Below are 20,952 nucleotides of genomic sequence, written 5' to 3'. Positions count from 1 at the left end.
TCCCTAAAGACTGGCCATAAGTTTGAAAAGGTATTTGAGCACTAATCAGCCCCAGAGCTTCTTATCGGCAATTCCCTTAAGCCACTTAAGCAACTTCAGCCAGCTACTTCAGAGTAATTACGCATGGTGTTTAGAAATAGAGTTGGGTTAAGCGGCAGAGAGTGGTAAACTGCATAAATACACAGAGGGATTGCATCATGGTGATTTGTTGACCGCTAGAAGTTTATAAACAATTAACTGAAGTTTGGAGTTGCTGTTTGTTGTTGATGTTTTTGGAAAACTGCCAGAAATCCCAATAAAGTACTTGCTTAAGGGATTCTAGACTGGTAATCTGAAAGCACTTTTAATGAATTGTGTGATTCATTCAACCTTAGTTCAGCATCCTGTTGTTGACCCTCAAAGCCCCAAATGTTTGGAAGCTGGATAGGGGAGCATTTCCTTTTAGGTACGCGAATATCCCAAATTGCCCAGGTCTGTATGGCATGGCTTGAGGGATTGTGATGTTGGGTTATGTGGGGCTGGGGTTTTTCTCAGTCACAGTGCTCAGGCTGTGGAACATTTCAGGAGTACAACTTCCAGCAGGCGGGTTGGAGGATTCCGGGAGTTGTCCGAAAACCACTCCCTGCTTTCAAATTGCAAAGTTTTACTGGTGTTGCCAGTCTCCCCACACCATGGTTTCCATGGCCAAATAGGTATTTGAACCTCAGTCTCTTGAGTTCTACTCTTGTCAGGCATTCTATCTGTTACATTATACTATACAGGTTTGCAAAGTTTGGATTCCCGTGTTGAGTGGGAGGTTGGACCCAATGGCCTTTTAGACTGCTTCCAACTGCATTATTCTATGATTTTATGAAAGCTCCCCATAGTGTCTTCAGTTGGTCGTTGGTTGTTACCTGGAGCAAGGTACAGCTCTTTCAAAGGAGCAGGCAATTATCCCTGAGACATGTTTCTCTCTAGGGAGGTACAGTTGTCATAAGAAATGATGTCAAGAAAGGTTTAATACACAGCAATTAAACTAAGCTAAGGGACTCCTCTGCCACTAGAGCTGAAGGAGAGGTATACCATGAGAGTATACATCTTGTACACTCAAAAGGACATTAAATATTCAGTCACAGGGAAAGCCTATGGCCCTGGGCTAGAAGATAAAGCGATGACCTGAAGCCTAGTTGCATTCTTTAAATATTCCCCACATACCCCATATCTTGTAAGAATATAGGTAGCCACATAGCATGTAAGGCTATTGCTGGTAACCTGTCGGCAGCCATTATGCTTGCCAGGATGGGGATGAAGTATGTATAGAGGGTTCCTTCAGCCTGTTGGAGTTCTCGGGGTGAAAGACACAATCTGTATGAGCCATCTCGGCTCTTCAGGCCATCAGGGGAGCCCCTTCCCTCCATCCCACCGCCATCCTCTCCGGCGTGTTTGGTGAGAAGGCAAGAGAAAGCCTTCCCTGTGGCTGCTCCCAGGCGGTGGGAGGCCCTCCCTTTCTGGAGAGGCTTTCAACAACTAATTGGGCAATGAAGAGTTTTGAATTTGGGGGTCACATATTATTATTTTATGTATGTTTAAACCTGTGTTCGAGGTGTCATTTTTTTAGCTGATAATATTAATACTAATATTTCGAATGCAATAATTTATTGTCGTTTAACTGGCTTGTTTTTTTTAAATAATTTGTGAGTCAACCTTGGGTCCCATAATTGGGAGGAAGGCAGCACAGAAATAATTTAAATGACAAATTAAAAAAAAGTGTGCTGTCAACTTATGGTGACCCTTTTCAGGGTTTTCCAGGTAGAGACGACTTGGAAGTGGTTTTACCCTTCCCTCCTTCTGGGACTGCGCAGTTTGCCCAAAGCTACACAGGCTGGCTCTACGCGCAGGAGGCACAGAGGGGAATTGAACTCCCAACCTCTGACTCTGGAACGTGATACCTAAACCACTGAGTTATCCAGCTGGCTAAATGACTAAAACAAACAAACAAATATTGTGTGGAGCCAGGGGCAAAACTGGATGTTCACGTATAAGCAATGAGAATCATTCTTTCACATACGTACACAACAGATGTACATATAGCACACACACAAATACGCATACGCACAAATACAAATGCAGGAGAACCTCTGCTTCTGTTAAGAGGGCAGGACAAAATTGGCTGGTTGGGAATAATCTGAGGTGGGGCAGTGTCCCGCTTGCTCTAGTGGCAGAGCCACCACTGCTTGTGTCTCCCACCCAGAGGTGCTGATTATTGCTCCTTCACCCCTACCTCCCACACCTCACACCCCATGGGGAGAAAGGATTTCAGAGTATCATCTCTAAAATCTTATTGGTGATATGTATTAAAAACAAAGGATATAGATGGAAATTCATTCAGACACTGAAATTGCTGCTGATGTGAGGAGTGTCTTTTTTGGGGGGGGAGGGGAGCTCTGTGGCGTTTATCTTCTTCCCACCCACCCACCCCTGACAGAACTAGCAACAAGCAGCTTTTTTCCCCCTTTGTCTTTCCTGATCTCTCTTCTCCCTTCTTTCGCAGTAGAAACCTGCAAGATATTGTGTTTCATAGGCTTCAGTGGTGCAAGAGAGCCACTATAGTTGTCACCAAATTTCAGTAGCAGTCGTGGGTGCAATCGTAGTCGTGGGTTGCATCCTTTGAAGAGTTGAGTGTAGGATGATGCCTCCCCCTCCTGCCATGTCTTAAGAAGTTGGCCATCCTGGTGGAGACAAGAGGGTCTTGGGGCCATAGAATGGGCAGTCAGTGAAAATTTGAACTCACAATGATGATAGTGAGGAAAATAATATCCACACTAATACTACCAGTAAAAGAACAATATCCACACTATATCTTGGATATTATTAGGAATATGCACAGTATGGTGTAGTGGTCAGAGGGATGGACTAGGGCTCAGGAAACCTGGGTTCAGATCCCTGTTTAGCCATGGATCATTATTGGCGGACGTATCTCACTTGCCATGATGTTTTTAAAAGAGTTTCTATAAGTCGATGCCAACTTGATGGCACATCATACACACACACACAATTAGGAAAGAGATTGACAATAACATGACAAGTAGTCATAGAATCCTACAATAAAAGAGTTGGAAGGGTCCTGTGAAGCCATCGAGTTCAACCCCCCAGCTCAACGCAGGAATCTTTTGTCCTGATGTATAATGATGCCACTTCTTTCAGAGCACTGTGTGTCACACTAGCTGCTCCGTTTTAAAAAAGGAAGCTCGACTCTACTGAAAATCAATTTACTACTTGGAAGGAGAAGCTTATAGCCTTTAACCCTTGTTTGTGAGCTTCTCACTTTAACTGCTGGCTGGTCTTTTCGTTCATTGCATGAAACAAAATGCTGGATGAAACTGACCTTTGTGTGTGTCTCTCTCCCCCCCCCCGTTCCCCCCAAAAAGCAATCCTGTTGTTAGGAATGGCTAATGTATGACTCTTCAGGTGGGTTATAGTGCCCATCATCCTTCACCAGTGGCTATGGCAGCTTGGGTTGATGGATATTACACTCCAAAAACACCTGGAGAGATATATAAATCCTACCTTATATCCTTAAATTGAATTGGAAAAGTTTGAGAAGAATGGAGATTTAAGATCATAGCCCCACAGAACATTGTTCCAGGGGTGGCAGTGGTGTTGTTGGTGGCACGTTTGTTGAAGTTTCACCTTGGGACCGAATGGTGATAGAACTGTGCCCTGACCTAGGAGTACAGCCAGGCCTGTGGTCTCTTGGAATGAGAGGAGGGAGACTCTCTCCCTTCTAACATCATTCTGGATTGTGCTTTCAGATCAGAAAGAGACTGGTCATCGGTCCCACATGGATGCATCTGCCTTGCCTGTGCACATACTTGTTTCCTGATGGAGAGGAATTGGAGCCTAATTAATGGTGCAATTATAAGTATTGTGCTTTACTTGTTTTTCGTGTCACTGCAGTGGCCCCTGTAGCTACTGTAGGTCAGCCCAACTCACAATTTCTGGCTACACGTTTGAGTGCAGCTTTTGTAGTCTCCCGTTTAATGTCGAACCATTGTGCTTTCTTTGGGATGTCCACAGGATCCTGAGAGGACCGAGGCTTCCTCAGCTTCCCTTGGCCCTGGGACATTTTGCTCCTGTTCTATAGTTTGTTGGCCGAGACTGTTTCGCCAGAACCAGAACATGCGGTTTTCAAAATTCTGCCAGGTTCATCTTTGACATTTTTCTTTGTCCTGATGTTGTTGACTTCTGAAGCTGTCACCTGTGGCATCTTTTTCAACGGCTCATCTAAGAGATGGGGACTTTCCATCCCCTTCAGCCTCAACATTGGTTCTTCTCCCCCCCATCTCCTGCAATGTGATGAATTCTTTCTGTTCCCCATGGACTGTGGCCACAATCTAAGACAGAATCCTTGACTCATATTTACTTGCTCTTCTGTGTGTGGTGGAAAGAGGATGAGATATTTGGTGGTGCACTTGGCATGACAATGAAACTGAGAACATTGTGTGTGTGTGTGTGTGTGTGTGTGTGCACACGCAAAGTAGGCAAAATTGTGGGAAGTAACACTTAATGGAAAATAACAGTTTAATTGAAGTGCACAAATTGCACAAAATGCCCAGATAGGTATTTGTCAGTTCTCTTCTACTAAGGATTCTACACTTAAATCCTTCAATCTGTGTCTGTTTATAATCTAAAAGCTCTTTGTTGTTTCCTTGTTTTAGTTTTTCAATTTGTTTATTTCTGCAAGAACAATAACGCGCTTGTGGTACTTTAAAATGCTAGCAAGTTTTATTTGACATCAGATCCCTTGGAATCTGATGAATGGGCTGCAGTCCATGGAAGCTTAAGCTTTGAACAAATGCTTAAGTTAGAAAATGCATGTCAGTTGTAAGCTTATAGCTATGCAGATTCCAGACAAAAATTTTAGTCATGCTTGAATCAAAAATACAAAAATACACAAGCATTAAAACATAGGAGCTCATAGCCTATAAAGGCAGAGAATACATCTCCATGACATTTCAGAGTTTTTAAGAACAAATCATAAAAAGCAAAATGCCTTATAATTTTCAATGCCAGGCATGAAAAACTTTAGAAACTTTTAAAAGTACTTTTTACAAAATCAGAAGCATTATTTAGCTCTAAGCATATTGTTAACACACAGAAAAATACTCTCTCTAAAAAGAGAAAAGCTTACCCCAGCCTTGTAAGCCTTTATCTATGTTATTTCCATGGCTATTTCCTGGCTGCTGTCAGTCCATCTGCATCTTCCCACTTGTTTGCAAAAAGCAGGTGGCTGTGATTCTTGGGAGTTCTGTATCCTTTTGGAGATGTTCTCTAAATATGATAGAAATTTCTGTTTAAATACTTTTGATGTTTTTGAGTTAGTCAAATATCATGATGCACAGCTTTTGCTCTTCTATGGGTAAGCAATGCTGGCTTCTCCAGACAGCTGTAGGTTGAATTAGCTGGGGTATGAGCTAGCTACTAGCCAGGATAGCTTGTAGTTGGGGAAATGGAGTGATTACTCTTAGGGTACTGCAGTATAAGATGCTATTATTTTTGCTGCAACAGATAAGATTATTTCCTGCCTTGCTTCACCTTGCTTCTTTCGTGAGTATCCCATCTTTTAATTGTTGGGTATTCTTTTGTACTATATAATTTTATAAATGAAAAATCTATTAAAATGACAGCTTTTAATATAAAAAGTGCGGATTTTTTTTAAAAAAATATTATTGTTGTTAAAAGATTGCCTCCTCTTTGATAAACAAGGTGCAAGGGACAGTGGAACTCGTGGTGGTGGTGGAGACATTTTAATTAACTACTTTGGGTGAATGTAACAAGATGGTCGCTCAGGCCCTTGCAGAGATGCAATTGAGAAATAATTGTTTTGACGAAATGGAGTCAACTTGGTCCAGAATATGCAACAAGAACGGTGAATGCAGGTCCTTCTTAAATGTTGCTGAACTTTAATGGTTGAATATACTGGGCATGGAGATGAAAACCAAGACATGGTTCTTGTGCTTGTAAGAGTTGTATGGCAGAGTGGATTTCAACAGGTAAAGTTTTATCATGTGAGCAGCACCTGCTGAAATCCCTTCATCTATACAACTTCTCAAGGTACAGGAGCCCTGCGTTCTTTTTTCATACAGACATCCTGTAGACACATAGACCTGTCTTTGTTCTGTTTTCTTTGATGGGCCTTAATTAACTCGTGGTGGTTTACAGGACAAATGTTAATGTTTCTTTTTTTGCCACCTTTTTCAGGTGCCAGCCCTAACTATGGCAGCGGATACTCAGGGGACACAGAGACCTTTACAACTTTCAGCTGGGATGACCGCAATGTACGCAGGGTGTTCATCAGGAAGGTAATGCCTGGAAACAGACAATTGTAGTTGGGGAATTCGTCACCTTACGATACATAAATTGGCCCGGCCATGTCAAAGTGCTTTCTGCCTCCATTTAAAACGTGGTTGGGCACCCGGCCACCAAAAAGCAGCAAAATTGGTAGCCATGCTGTTGGTAGCAAATAATAATAATACACATACATAGGCATCCTTCAGTCTCGAGAGACTATGGTAACATGCTGTGAATCGAGGAGTGTCCCCTCCAGAGCATGAAGCCTGGGTAAAGTAATATGGAGGACAAGCTGTTACCCAAGCAGCAGATCCCCCCTCTCCACATTGCTGAAATGGTCCAATGGAAAGGCAAGAGCCAATACGACTGGTTCCAGCAACGTCGCAGGAGTTGGCAGAACGACACATGCTGCCATTGGGACTCCAGCTCCGGATTTTGCCTCAAGGTTAACTCCTGAAGCCTTTTCCATGAGTGGATATAGCCACAAGGCAGTGGAGGTTTGAAATCGGAGTTTTCCTTTTCCTAGATGGGCTGCCTTCCATGGCTGACAAGCCCCACCTATCTGGCCTGCTCTTTAATAGTGCAAAAGTATGATCTGACCCTTAAAACTTTCCTGCCTCCCAGGCTTATGCAAAGCTAATTGGCTTTCTTAAAAGTCCCACCCCTAGGCCCCACCCCCAGGCCATGTGGTGAGGAGACAAAAAGAAAGTCCAGGAAAAAGAAACTCAGCAAGGTATCCATGCAAACATACCTGGCCTTCGCCCTCAGCCCAGCTTCCTAGGGAAAAAGGGTCCAGGGTCCTGGTACACGCTCTTTTAAAGCAGAAAGTCCCACCCCTAATAATAATAATAATAATAATAATAATAATAATAATAATAATAATAATAATAATAATAATAATAATAATAATAATAATAATAATAATAATAATAATAATAATAATAATAATAATAATAATAATAAAAACAGCAGCAACAGCAATAATTATGTTGATGATGATAATAATGATGCAAAGTCCAGTCAAATCTGACTCATGGCAACCCTCCCAGGTATAAAGTTCTCAAAAATGGTTCACCCGCCCCTCCTTCTGGTAGTACTCTGGGTCTATGAATCTTGCCCAAGAACACATAGGTGGCAGAGCCTGTAACCCCCACCAAGCACACATGCTTTGGGTGATATTGGCTGGCCCTTCTTCTGAGAGGCACAGTTGGGAACTCACACTCCCAACCACTGGCTCTGCAGCAAGATGCTACTACACACTGATCTCTACCAACTTGTAGGTAATTTTAAAAAAGTATGCTGCTTATATACTGTCCCATAATTCTTAAAGCACTCTCTGGGTGGTTTACAATTTAATTACATAGGTTACACGTTGCCCCCACCCCAAGCAAGCTGGGTACTTAATTTACTGACCTTGGAAGGATGGAAGGCTGAGTCAACCTTGAGCCGGCTCCCTGGGATTGAACCTGGGTTTTGAGCAGAGTTTTGGCTGCAGTACAGTAGCTTAACCACTGTGCCACAAGGCTAATAAAGAGGTATTTACAAATCTAAGAAGTATAATAATGATCAGCATCCTTAAAATCTGCCTGGTGTGGTGTAGTGAATAGAGAGTGAATTAGAATTCTGGAGACCAGGGTTCAAATCTCCAGTTGGCCATGGAAGCTCACTGGAGGTGTGAAACTGGTAAAACCATTCCTTAAAGCTACTTACCATGAAATCCCTATTAGGGTCACTATAAGTTGGTTCTGAATTGATGGCATATAACTAACTATTCTTAAAATACTTTGTCGAATAAATTTTGGGGAAATGTATTGGTGAATAAATCCAAGAAGAGCTTCATGATCTTACACAGAACCTGAACTGTCCCATGCATTAATCTTTTGCTGTTGTGTGTATTTTCTTGCAAGAAACATGGTCCAGTATGTTTTTCAGGGGTGTGGGGGTGGGTGGGGCAAATAAAAGTCAGATCTCACTATCAGGCTGAGACAGTTCGCAGTGTTCCTTTCAGCTTGCCCAACCTTCTGTCACATGCTAGAGTAACCACAGAGATATTCTTTATCTGCCCAAATAGTTTACAAACGTGGCCAAGAATTCTTATCCAGGATGTTTTCTGAGGAAGAATTTATACCAAAATATTTCAGGCTTAATAAATCTTTTCATCTATACCTTGAATCTCTTGCTCTAATGCATTTTTACAAGGGGGGCGGGCGGAATCCAGCTGGTTCCCTTGTAAATCTACAATCAGTTGAGGAGTGGAGATGGAAGCACATCTATGGGTCAGCCCCCCTCCCGCACACTGGCATCCATGCCAGTCATCTCCCCTGCCCCAGTTGTCCCAACATCTCCCATCATGTTTACAGTTGTGCCTAGGCACCACCCTTGGCACTGATGCTGAATGCCACTATATGTCTTTGGATGCTGGGGGCATCACCAATGGTAGTAGCTCTCCACACCCCTCAGAAATACATGCATTTGAAGTGTGTGTGTGTGTGTGTGGGTGTTCAGATGAAAAGAAACGAAGACAGATAGGCAGGAAGATACAGAGTGAGTCTGCCTTGATTCTTTCAGGTCTAGATGAGGTCCAAGGAAAGCATTTGCTGGAGTCTGGCCTTAACCATGGTGACATTGATCCTTTTGTTTGATTTTAGGTGTACAGCATCCTCATGTTTCAGTTGCTGGTTACAGTTGGCATTGTGGCTCTCTTCACCTTCTGGTAAGTTTCCAGCCAAGCAACAAATATTTTGCTTAGAGTCCTTTTTCTGGTTTGGTTAGCAGACTAACTGTTCCTATATCATTTTCCCCTGTGCATGTGAAATGAGGAGCTAAACATGTATGCCTGTTTTTTTAATGAATGTCTACTGAAGCCCCAAGGTATAAATGAAGCTGTCTTAAGGCTTATTCCAGCCCACCTCTGTATCGTATTATGAAGGTTTCTTCACCCTATGCAGAAATTCATATGTATTTCATGTGCATTTTTCAGAATATATGGAGTTTTGACATGTTGCATATATTCTCACCTTGATTGAAGCATTTTATGCCTATTTTTAAATGATACATTTTTTCTTATGCAAAGGCATGTATAACAAAATGGGTTTGAGTGCCACTTTGAATCCTCACGTTATCAATTGGATAAGCTCATATGAATTTGTTAACCCAGTAGATTTCTTATGCATCCCCCTGTAGGTATTTTTGAGCTAGTCACCTTGATTTCTTGGTTGTTTTGATTTTTTTTAAAAAAAATCCATATCTGGAGCACTATGTAGAATGAAGGCAAGGTTGATATCATACAAATTCTTTGCAATAGTTTAAGCCAGAGTTGAGCAATTTCAGTGGGGCCAAGGACTGATTTTTCAGATACTCCAGCACCCTGAAGGCCACACCCCAACGGATGAGCTCAAGGAGTAATGTTCATATTATTCCTAAAAAGTTAGTGCAGTGATTATGCACTGCGAAGGTTACATTGAAAAATGGATTCAGCCAAAAGAAAAGGGAGGGAGGGAGGGAAAAAGACATTTTTAAATCCTCAAAGCCCCCCTGTGTCCTCCAGTGGCCTCAAATGAAATTTTTAGAAAACCCACGTTGGTCACACATGGCTTTTTTGGGCCCTCAGAACAGGACAGGATTGCCTCCTGTGCTCTCTTGCGGGCACAAAAGGACTTTCACTGGGTGAAAAAAAAGACACTTTAGTGTATATGGATGGGCCGTAGAGTTGGGCACAAACCATGCCTTGTTTTTTTAGTGCCCGGAGGCAGGTTGGGGCAGTTTGTGCCCATTTCTAGTGGTCAGGGGTGTTAAAATGGCCCTAGGCTCCACCTTTCACCTAAGGACCACAAGTAGCCTGTTTCAAAGCAAAAAACAATACTCACAGTTGCCTCGAATATCATTTTAGATGCGTTTTGGTGGCAACTCCATCTATTATATTGAGTAGCTACCAAGACCGTGGGCAATTGCTGTTTTCCTGCATTATGTTGTGAGAAAGAAGGAAGGAAGGGCAGGGGGCTATTTGTGCAGTTTGTGAAGGCCGTCTTACATGGGCATTGCAGGCCAGTGCTAGATTACTTTATCTCTCCCTTTGTTTTGTCACTGGCTTTGTCCTGGAGGGTCTTCTCTTGAAAAAGTCATTGGAATTCACCAAGGATGCTGCATTCACTTTTATTCACAAATAACTTCATTGGCTGACTGCGTGAAGCTTATAGAACAGAGGGAGTCAGAAGAAAAGGGTAGCCTGGATCTAATTGCGTTTAGCATCAATAATAAATTGACGTCACTTGAGACCTTTCTGGCTATTTAATCAGCTTGCTTTGCAATGAAAAGTCATTTCCCTGGAGTAGAATAAAGTGAAGACATAATGTAGAGGATTGTGATGCACTCTCCACTGACAGGGAAACAGAGTAGCTTTGCCCCCCTTGAGTGCTAGGGAGGCTTAAGAGCCATTTCAAAAAGCAATGCTTGGTATTTCTGGCACCACACCGTTCTCAGCCTTGATTGATTTTGGATGCTAGGAAGGGTCAGGCCTGGTTAATACTCACATAGGAGGCAACTGGGGAATATCAGGTGCTGTATTGAGGCGGATGAGTGCTAAAGTGTGCTCAGGGCTTCAGTTCCAGCATCTCCAGTTAAGGCTGGGAAAGAATTCCACCCTGGACAGTGTCCCTATCAGCATCTTGAGCTAGGTGGACCAATGTGCTGATTCTGTGTAGCGTTGTTTCCTTTGTTGTTATGTTCTTCCTGGGTTTCCAGATTTTGCTCTCCATCCAAAAGTACAGATATGTTTATCCAGGCTGTGCTTCAATGGTTCATGTAGCAGGACCATTCCCTCGCACAGCAGCAAAGTAGATTGGTCATTCTTTCCTTTTGATGTTGGGATCTGTCTGTCACACACACAACCACACAACTCTCTCTCACACACACACAAACATCCCCACAAAAACAGCAGCAGCCTGGCTCCAGACGCAAAGAGCAAACTGAGCTCTCTCAGATGTGATTCTGTTCTATGACCAGAACATTACAGAATGGCCATGAAAAGCAATGGGAAGTACAGTGGACCCTCGACTTACAGACGGCTCGACTTACAGTCTTTTCGAGTTACAGACTTCTCTGGCTGCAAAATTTAGATTCGACTTGCAGCCGGAGAATCGACTTACAGACCAGAAAAAAAAAAAAATGGAACAAAAATGGCCGGCTACGGATTAATCAGCTTTCAATGCATTGTAGGTCAATGGAGACTCAACCTACAGACTTTTCAACCTGCAGCCACCATTCCAATATGGATTAATTCTGTAAGTTGAGGGTCCACTGTAGGGAGATGTGGCAGCCATGGGATGGGAAGAAAAGAAGGCAGAGAGACAGTGGTTGGTGAGGTGGGATGCTTGGCATGCTGTCTCCATAGGCAAACACATTGGAAAGAAAGGTTGAATTTTCTCCGCTCTACCCTAATTGAACCGGTCTCATGTGCCTTTCTCTTCTCACCACAGTGAACCAGTCAAAGGATATATCCAAGCAAATCCGGCCTGGTACTGGGCTTCCTAGTAAGTACTGATCCTCTTTATGGGATTCAGAATTTGTAATGTGCAGAATATGACAATCAAAAGAAGGGAAGAAGACAAGAACACTTCATTACTGTGTGTGTCCCCCTTCCCTGAGAATAGTCACTTGCAAAATCCTAGCCAGTCAGGGTTCAGGTGATGGGTTGGGTTGACTAACAGGGGTTGATAACTAAGCAGGGTCTGAAACTAACCATTTCACACCATTCCATAAAAAGCGTCATTTGTCCAGTTTACGTGTCTGTCTGTGAGGCTACCCTTAAAAACATAGGAAGGCCAGGGAAGAAAGCAGCCACTCGAGTGTGGTCCAACTATACCTGAGTCACAGGTAAACCTTTTCGTGTTAACCAGGTATTCAACCTGAATAATTTTGGGCTTACCGGATTTCCTTCCTCTCTGCATGGTATTAAAAGTATTTCCTGATGTGGCATGCCCTGTGATATCTACAAGGTTATTTTGGGGATTTCAGGGAGACTAATGGATCGTTCAGCAGAGGAGCAGTGCTGAACGCTGAAAGAGGCATGGGTCAACAAAATTCAGAACCTGATGCTTATTTTATTTTTTTATACTTGCAGCAGAAACTTTGGACAGAACAAGGGTGGCTTTTGCAACTTTAATAGCGGTGTAGAAGAGGAAATGCTAGAAGCTATTTCTTGTGTAGCAAGTTACATGGTTTGATTTTCTTTCTTCTATGCAGCTGTTGGAGGTATAGCAACCTTCTACTCTTTTTCTACCCAGCTGCTCTAGGGTGAAAATGAAACTTTGGGCTTGGCTAGATGGCTCAATTGGAGGGGGCAGAATAGGGTCATTTAAAGTCACGTAGAAATCCAGTATGCATTTGGTGTGATCCTTGCATCCACACAGAATACACACCTCAAGTAAACCTATTTGGCCTGCCCCCCCCCTTAAGAAAGGAAAGAAAGCAATCAAAACAAAACAAGCCCCCTCCTTACCCCTCAGCTTTCATATTTTAATATTTTATTTCTAAGAAATCAGCGCTGCCTTCATAGACTGTAAAAAAAAATATCCAAAACTTTGCTTCCTGCCTCTGCGCCATCTGGTTTTATTTTCCCAATATCGTTAAGCTTAGCCACGTAGTGATATTGAGAAAGCAGAGGAAGTTTTTAATTTTCCAGTATAATTAAGTGACTAAACTTGACAATATTTGGAAATGACAAATTTAAAGTGGCAAGTTCCACTTTGGTTTGATCCCAAAAAGGAGTGAACCAGCACATCCCCACAGCATACCAAATTTGAGGGTATATGTGGATGGTATCATAGTCCACACTAAGCAATTCTCAGGATTCAATCCTGTCTGTCCTACTTCTGCTGCTTCACTAAATAAAGTAGAGGATCATAGATGAGAGGAAAACGTATCTTGAGCAGGCACCATATTTTTCCATTTTTTATTCCATTTTTATTGTTAACTACCCAGAGTAGACTTCGGTCTAGATGGGTGGGGTATAAATCAAATCAAATCAAATCAAATCAAATCAATCAATCAATCAATCAATCAATCAATCAATCAATCAATCAATCAATCAATCAATCAATCAATCAATCAATCAATCAATCAATTAATTCAGTTCCTCTTCAGTTCTCAAGACATTTAATACTGTGGTTCCATTTAGATGCTTTTGCAGCTTACAAAAAGAAGGGGGGGGTAGAAAAAAATGAAATGAAAAGAAAGACACTTGAGAAAAGGCTTCAGAGTCCCAGGATTAGGGGACTAAGATGAGACATAAGAAGGGTAGATGGGCTGGCCACGTGAAACAAAACAAAACAGGGTTCCTAGACCTTTACTAGTTGTGTGGGAGAGGAGATCGCCACAAGGTAGCTAAAAGTCCCTTATTTACATAATTATTAAAAGTCCCTCTCCCCTCGTTTATTTCTGGCTCCCCTAATGTTAGGTGGGTGCCCCTCATCTACCTGGACTCTCCAGACCGACCACATACCACAGCCTCGCTGCTGCAGAGACAACTGGAATTTTGTGCTCACTGAACTGCCTCCTCACCAGGCAGGAGTTGACAGTCCAGTGAGCGGGGGGGGGGGGGTTACTCTCTGCACCCATTCGCCGGGTGGAAAAATACTTGTGGATGTTTTGGGCTCTATGAGTGGGTTGATCTTTTATTCCCCATTGAATCAAATGTTTGGGATTACTAGAAATTCTCCACTGTGCTTAATGAGTTGGTTGTGTGTGAAGGATCTTCCCTCAAACATCCCTCCCCCCTTTGTTTTGTTGTAATTAAACTGCATTTCAGGAAAAACTTTTCCACTTTCCTTTCTAGTCCTTAGGCTTCCAAGATGGCCCCGGGGCTCTGCACGGAACCTGAGAGGCTGTTGGCTGGATGTGCCAAGTCAGGCACATGGTTGCATGTTCCTCTCCCACCCTGATTTCCCATTAGGCCAGATTCTGTACTGAGTCTTGCTTTTGTGTAATGGTAGCTATTACACTGATTCAAATTCAGACAGGCCACCACCAGTGGGGTTTTATCTAGGTTTGGCATTTATTGTGTATCTACTTCAATCTTCACTTGGACATGAGGCCATCCCACATGTTGGCTGAGGGCATCCCTTTTGAGGCCCTCAATCTGGCTCCCTCCCCAAGTGATTTGGACAACATATCCCATAACTCTGAGCCAAACTAGCCCAGTAGTTTGGGCTGATGGGAGTAGCACTGGAGGGCATCAGGCTGGGGAAAGCAGTGGTAAGTCGCCTACATCAGTGGTCCTCAACCTTGGGCCTCCAGATGTTCTTGGACTTCAACACCCAGAAATCCTGGCCAGCAGAGGTGGTGGTGAGGGCTTCTGGGAGTTGCAGTCCAAGAACATCTGGAGGCCCAAGGTTGGGGACCACTGGCCTACATGATCAGTGTAGGTACTGACCCATACTGGATCTGTAAACTTCTATAGAGAGGGAAACTTTGGCCAGACAAATCTCCCTGTATTATTACTTTTATCTCTTTTGAATTACATTACCTGAATTGAGCCAGAGGTAAATTTCCAGTCTTGCATCTCAAATTTCACTGTTACTACAGAGGACATGTCATACCTGTCTTCAGTTTTATAGATCATTATCCATTAAATATAGTGTTTGTGCGGCCTTAGGGAAGTTGTGCTGTGGAGGCACTTGACCAAAGTGGTCAGATGTGACCTGCCAGTTGGGGCTGGACTGTAGCTCCAGGGATCCCTTATCATTGGCTGTGCTGCCTAAGGCTGGTGGGAAATGGCAGTCTTATGGCATGAGGATGGGAAGGATGTGTGTGGCCTTTCCCCTGGGCACAGACACATCTCAGGCATTTCATGCCCTTTCCCATACTGGAATGGAACTGTGTCCAGGGAAGCACCATAGCTCTGTGTTACAGGATGGGCTTTGCGTATGTATGTTACCAGGTTCCATTCCTGGCATCTCCAGGGAGAGGGAAAAAATGTTTACCCAGTCTTAGGGAACTGTTGCTAGCCAGAATAGGGCAAGATCTTTCCTGGGCAACAGGTGGCCCTCTTGATGCTGCTGGAGAACAACTCCCATGAGCCATTTCCACTGCTGATGGGAGTTGTGATTCAACATCTGGAGGGTCATCGATTGTTCACTCTTGAGCTAAGCCAAAATTAGTCTCATCCAACCTGCTGTCAGAGATATGTTCTGAAAGGTCAAGGCCTGCATGGAGAAAGACTTTCTTCCTTTTTCCCAAAGCAGTGGTTTCCAACCTCGGGTCATCCAGATGTTCTTGGACTGTACCTCTCAGAAGTCTTCATCACCAGCAGTTGTGCTGGCCCCGGGTTTCTGGGAGTTGCAGTCTAAGAACACCTGGGTCACCCAAGGCTGGGAATCACTGACCCGAAGGCTAACAGTTTGATATTTACTGATGTGAAATGAACTGAAGGGATGTACTGAAGGAGACTAAACTCACATTCTGACCTTGGTAATGCAAGCTGTTGGCCAAAATCCTGTTGCTTTCCATAGTAAATTATCCTGGAGTAGACTAATTTAATCAGTGAGTCAAATCTTCCACATGTTCCCTTGATTCAAACGAGCCTTCTCTAACTATGACTTACTGTACTAAAGTCAGTTACAGTTAGAGTAGGCCCATTTGAATCAATTGAATTTCCAGAGGAGGGAATCTCTAAATCTCCATTGATGCAATGGGCTTACTCTAGTGTGATTTGCTATGCTAAGCAACAAGATTTTGGCCAATGAGTATCATTAGACTCTTGTCTAAATAGCCCTTGCCCTTCATTTACCTAGCTTCCTTCATCCTGTTTCTTGGACACTGGAGATTGTGAATGGAAGTTGCAAGCCTGGTTTTAAATAAAGCAATAATAATGATATCATACTGAGTTTTCATATAGCATTTTAAAAGAATGGCTAACGTTAAGATAAGATACAAGAGGCTGGGAAACCTTTCACTCTCTGGCTGTGTGGGATGGCTATTCCCTCAATTCCCTACAACTGGCAATGCCAGGTCAGTCTGTTGGGAGTGGCAAGGCCGAAGAGGCTCAGAGGTTCCCCACCCCCACCCCCTTGCTTCTCTTCAGGGCCAGCCCTAAATATCCCTCTGCCTGAGGAACAATGGCCAACAATGGTACAGTTGCCTCCACCCAAGTTGAGGTGTTTTGTAGCTAAAGCCAGACAATGCCTAATAAAATAAAATCCCACAAACACCTCTTGTATTCTTACAGTTATAATTACATGGGCATTAAAATGTGGTAAGAATGATAGCAGTTTCCTATTCTTTCTGAATATCTGAATAAGCTCACTTTGCTTAAGGGTAGGGCAGGCCCTAATGCTCAATAGGAAGGAGGAGAAGCACAGTAGAGAGATTCTGCTTCAGCAGCCACGCACAGCTTTTTTTCCTGGGTTCATTTTTTTTTGTCTCTCTGCTTTTCCCTCACAGTGCTGTTTTCTTTATTACCTACATGATTCTGGCCTGCTGCTCTGGACCCAGGTAAAGGGCTTCTTTCATGGACTTCAGTAGGCACTGGTGTTCTTTTTCCAGCTAGTTATTTACTGCTCAGGAAAGATAATCTTTTCTGCTTGGTGGTACTATAGCTTGCCAGAACAATCTAGACCTCTTGCTATCATTCCCTCCTCCACCTTGGTTTCTACTTTCTACTGCCATGGTCCACCAATAGATAACCCACCAGAATTCTCTCTGATGTCTGGCACTTTTGAACTTCTAGCATGATAAGATATGGTAGTGTCTGCCTAGTGTTTTTTTTAATAGGGCCTGTTCACTTTAGAGAAGGAAGTACATGATGGTATGTCTCTAATATCTGTTCATTTAAAGATTTACCAACTGAGCAGGGGTGGAGTAGGGAAAAACCCAATCAGACAGACAGTGGTATTCTTTAATGCAGTGCCAGTTTTTCAAATGCCACAAAAAGAACAAAGAAACAAAAAACACAACCCAAAAAGCAGCCATTTGACCAAGAGTAGGGAATCTTTGGTGCTCCAGATGTTTTAAGCTTCACCTCTGGGAGACCTGAGCAAATATGGCCAACAGGAAAGAGTGTGGGTATGGGTCTCCAAAATATCTGGGGGCCCAAAGGTTCACCACCCCTGCTTTAAACTTCCCCTGCTTCCCTTTGCAAGCCGTCTGTCCTTTTGCTTTGGGGGGTGACTGTGAGGAAAGGCTGTTGCTGTAATGTGCTGGTTTAGAAAGGGCAAGGAAAGGGAACTTTTTTCCCCACTTGAATCTGATGCCCTTTTTGAAAGTGCCCACATATTTCAATTTCTTGATAGTATTAGATAATGTGCTGTCTGATTAGGTTTTACCAGCTTTTCAGCCAGCCTTAAAACCTTAGCCTTAGTGGCAACTATATCCACAGCTCTTCAGAGGTAATAGTCATATTCACCTGCTGAATCTGTGGCCTTGATCTGTGGTAAAATTATAACTACTGCAAGGCCCGGTCATAAAAGTGCCTTCACTCCAATTGCCAATAGATTAGCAAGAGCCTTGATAATGGAGCACCTTGTGAGTCATAGTTACCTGCAGAGTTTTACATGCTGCTGCCCGTCTGCTTTAGTGGTTGTGTTGTTCCTAAATTTTGCATTACGCAAGATGATGTTATGCAATTTTCCTTTCATTTGCTCTTTGAGTGATAAAGCTGACTTGGCTGTTTTTTTTTTTTTCATTTAATTCGCAGGAGGTACTTCCCATGGAACATGATCCTCCTGAGCATCTTTGTAAGTGGCACACACCTGACCCTGTCTGTGTGGGGTTTTGGAGGAGATGCAAGAGGACAACACAGCCAGCCCGAGAACTCACACCCATCCGTTTTCAGTGACTTGAAAAGCTTGCTGTTGGTCCAGAGGCTGTGCTGAAGGAGTGGTTGATCCTGCAGCATTTGGGATCTGGCAGTACACCACTTATAGCAGCCAGATAGGAAAAAGCATAGGTCTCCTTGTACACCTTCAAGGCTTGTATAGAAGAGAAAACTATCATCGTGCAGAGCATGAACATGCTGGTTGCAGGATTTCTGAGAGTTATACAGTATAGTAAAAACTCTGAGCTTTGGGTGTGGTCATGCAACTTTAGAAAAATGGTACCAGTTAAAATTCCTAACTGTTCCTGGTTCCTCTTCACAGTCAAGTGATAATTATTATAATTATACCCAGTTCAACAAACACAGAGCATACCTCTGCCTGAGTGTTTACATAACCATCTTGTGCTTTTTCTGACCTCGGAGGTGGAATAATTTCAACAGTCCAACAATTTCATTAGTCCAAGCCAAGAGCAACAGGCTTTCACAGAGTGGAGCATCGTGTTGCAGCTTATCTTGACAGGTGGTGCAACAGCTCCAGCACCGATGGCAAGACAGGGCTCAGCCATTGCAGAGAGTTGAAGCAAAACTGAAGTTACACTGAACTCTACAGTAATATCAGTGTCCAGAACTATACTTAATATTTTAAAGAGCAAGCTCATTAAAAAAAAAAAACACGCTAGAACTAATACTTCTGGTCATATGACCCCACTGAACTCATTGTGACTTGCTTCTGAGTGAACGTAAATAGAATTAGGCTGCATGTTTGCTGTCTTCATGTGCACCAGGAAGTCACACAGAAATCATTACAACTTAGATCGATGACATCCATGCCTAAAAGCTTTTTTTTTTGTCTCTTGCTGTTGGCATGCATGAGTGAAAGACAGAAATATTCTCAGTGTGCTTGAACTAGATTTTTGAAATCAGCTGGTGCCCATGCAGGATGCTGGATTTACTATTTCATTTCAACTTCTCTGCCTTTTTGGTGCCACCAAGCAACAATCTGAGGTGCGTTTTTAGTCATCTGTCAGTCTTTTTTCTTTAGAATGGTGGCAATTTTTCAGGCAACGGCTCCTCCTGCTCATGCATCTTAAGCTTCTCTTGTTTTTATAGAAATGTTTATTTGGTTATTTACAGTAGACAATGATTCTCTCATGTAATTCCTCTTCCTTTTCTTTGACTTTGAGCAGGAAACACACACAGTCCCATTTCCTATGAAAGAAATCATCATCATTATCATCATCCCCTCCATGGCACAGTTATTGTTGAGGTAGAGGGGCTTGCGTGCTTCAGTGAGATTGAGAGCTATGCTGAAGGGTCTCCTGAGCCAGACAGGTCTCATCTGATAAGCCAGACCAACTGTGTCCACCAACCATCAGTTATGATGAGAGGGAATAAACAGAAATCCATACTCTATCAGTCATTGCCCGGGTCAACAAGGACTGAGTCAGATGCTACAGCCCCTGAGCATCTGGTGACAAATGGGTTACAGGGCTCAGCAGACCCTGTTGAGGGACCAGGATAGGCTGCAGCAAAGCTACTGGAACAACATAAATGCAAAACTGAAAACTGAGAAATTATGAAATGTTATTACGAGGCAAACCCAACAGCTTGTGGTTTTTAAAAAAAGAATGATGGAAATTTGGAAAAAGAAACATCCAAGTAGTTACATAACTGAACAATTAATGAACCAGAGAAGGTTTATCATCCAGAATAAAGTGTTTCCAGAACTGAAACTGCAAGAACTAGAAAAGGTGACATAGTCAACACAGAACAATGACCATAATATGGAAGACAAATGGAGGGTAGAGGTAGACACAATAGTGGAATAAAATGTATCAATAGAGGAACAATTTATGAAACAACCGAGAAATTATGAGTTGACAGAATATCAGACATCACCGAAGGAAAAAATAGTAACCCATGTTAGCCAGAACACAGAAAGACAAAGGCTCCCCAATTTGTGCCAGTTACAAAGTAAACCAGTAAAAGAACTACTAACTGATGTAAATGTAGTCATCAGAACAATCCCAACCAACACACTAAAGGAAACAAACTAAAGGGATTGCCGCTCTTGAATTGGCCTCCTCAGCCACACTAGACGCTGTTCCAGGTCTTCCATACAGAGCACGATACCATAGTGTCTCGAGACTGAAGGATGCCTAAAGGTAAAAAAAAAAAGCCACAGTAGCCAGAATTCATCTAGCAAAACAGGAACAGACTGTGCTCCTGGATGAACATACCAGTGGTGGTCATGCTGAGGAAGATGCAAGTGAACATATCATAAAAAACAGTCTTAGAAAAAAAGTCACTATAGGTCTGCTGTCTTATCTCGAAACCAACTGAGTGGGCAGCTATAGACTGGAGAGTAACTCCTTTTCTTTCTCCCTTCATGATATTTGCACCATCTTATTTCATTTCTTGCCATGTATCCATTCTCAAGGAACAGTCAAGAAAAACTAAGAGGAACTGAAATAAAGTAAGGGAAAAGTCAAGAGCTACAGCTGCGGTTTACTCCCCAGTAAAATGATTGAGTGGAGGTTTACTGCTCAAGGCAATATACTGCTAGAGGAATACTTTCTAGTGTTATGTAGGTCAGTGGAAGCCCACAAAACTTGTGACTTCTACTAAATCCAAATAGCATGTGCCATCTTTTTACAATGACACTGTGACTGAGGCACTCTGACCTTCTGTTGTTTTTCCCCCAATGCCAGATGAGGAGCAAAATCAGGCCATTTATTGAATGCCATGGGAAATGGATTTTGGCCCATAAGGCCTGCCAATAATAGCCATATTATGCTTCTTTTCCTTTAAGC

At 42.8% G+C, this 20,952-nt stretch overlaps 1 protein-coding gene across 1 annotated transcript in view; it reads left to right on the top strand.

Moving 5' to 3' along the window:
- FAIM2 (Fas apoptotic inhibitory molecule 2) overlaps positions 1-20,952 on the top strand; it is a 49,643-nt gene that overhangs the window by 10,269 nt on the left and 18,422 nt on the right. Inside the window, exons 3-7 of the mRNA XM_020815757.3 lie at positions 6,241-6,341; positions 8,979-9,043; positions 11,805-11,858; positions 16,768-16,818; positions 18,020-18,059. Coding sequence (XP_020671416.1) covers positions 6,241-6,341; positions 8,979-9,043; positions 11,805-11,858; positions 16,768-16,818; positions 18,020-18,059 — 311 coding nt within the window. The remainder of the gene's footprint in view (positions 1-6,240; positions 6,342-8,978; positions 9,044-11,804; positions 11,859-16,767; positions 16,819-18,019; positions 18,060-20,952) is intronic.

Source organism: Pogona vitticeps, chromosome 2, assembly GCF_051106095.1.
Source record: "Pogona vitticeps strain Pit_001003342236 chromosome 2, PviZW2.1, whole genome shotgun sequence".
Lineage (NCBI taxonomy): Eukaryota > Metazoa > Chordata > Lepidosauria > Squamata > Agamidae > Pogona > Pogona vitticeps.
The sequence above is the reverse complement of the archived record's forward strand: the minus strand, read 5'-3'. Positions and strand labels throughout refer to the sequence as shown.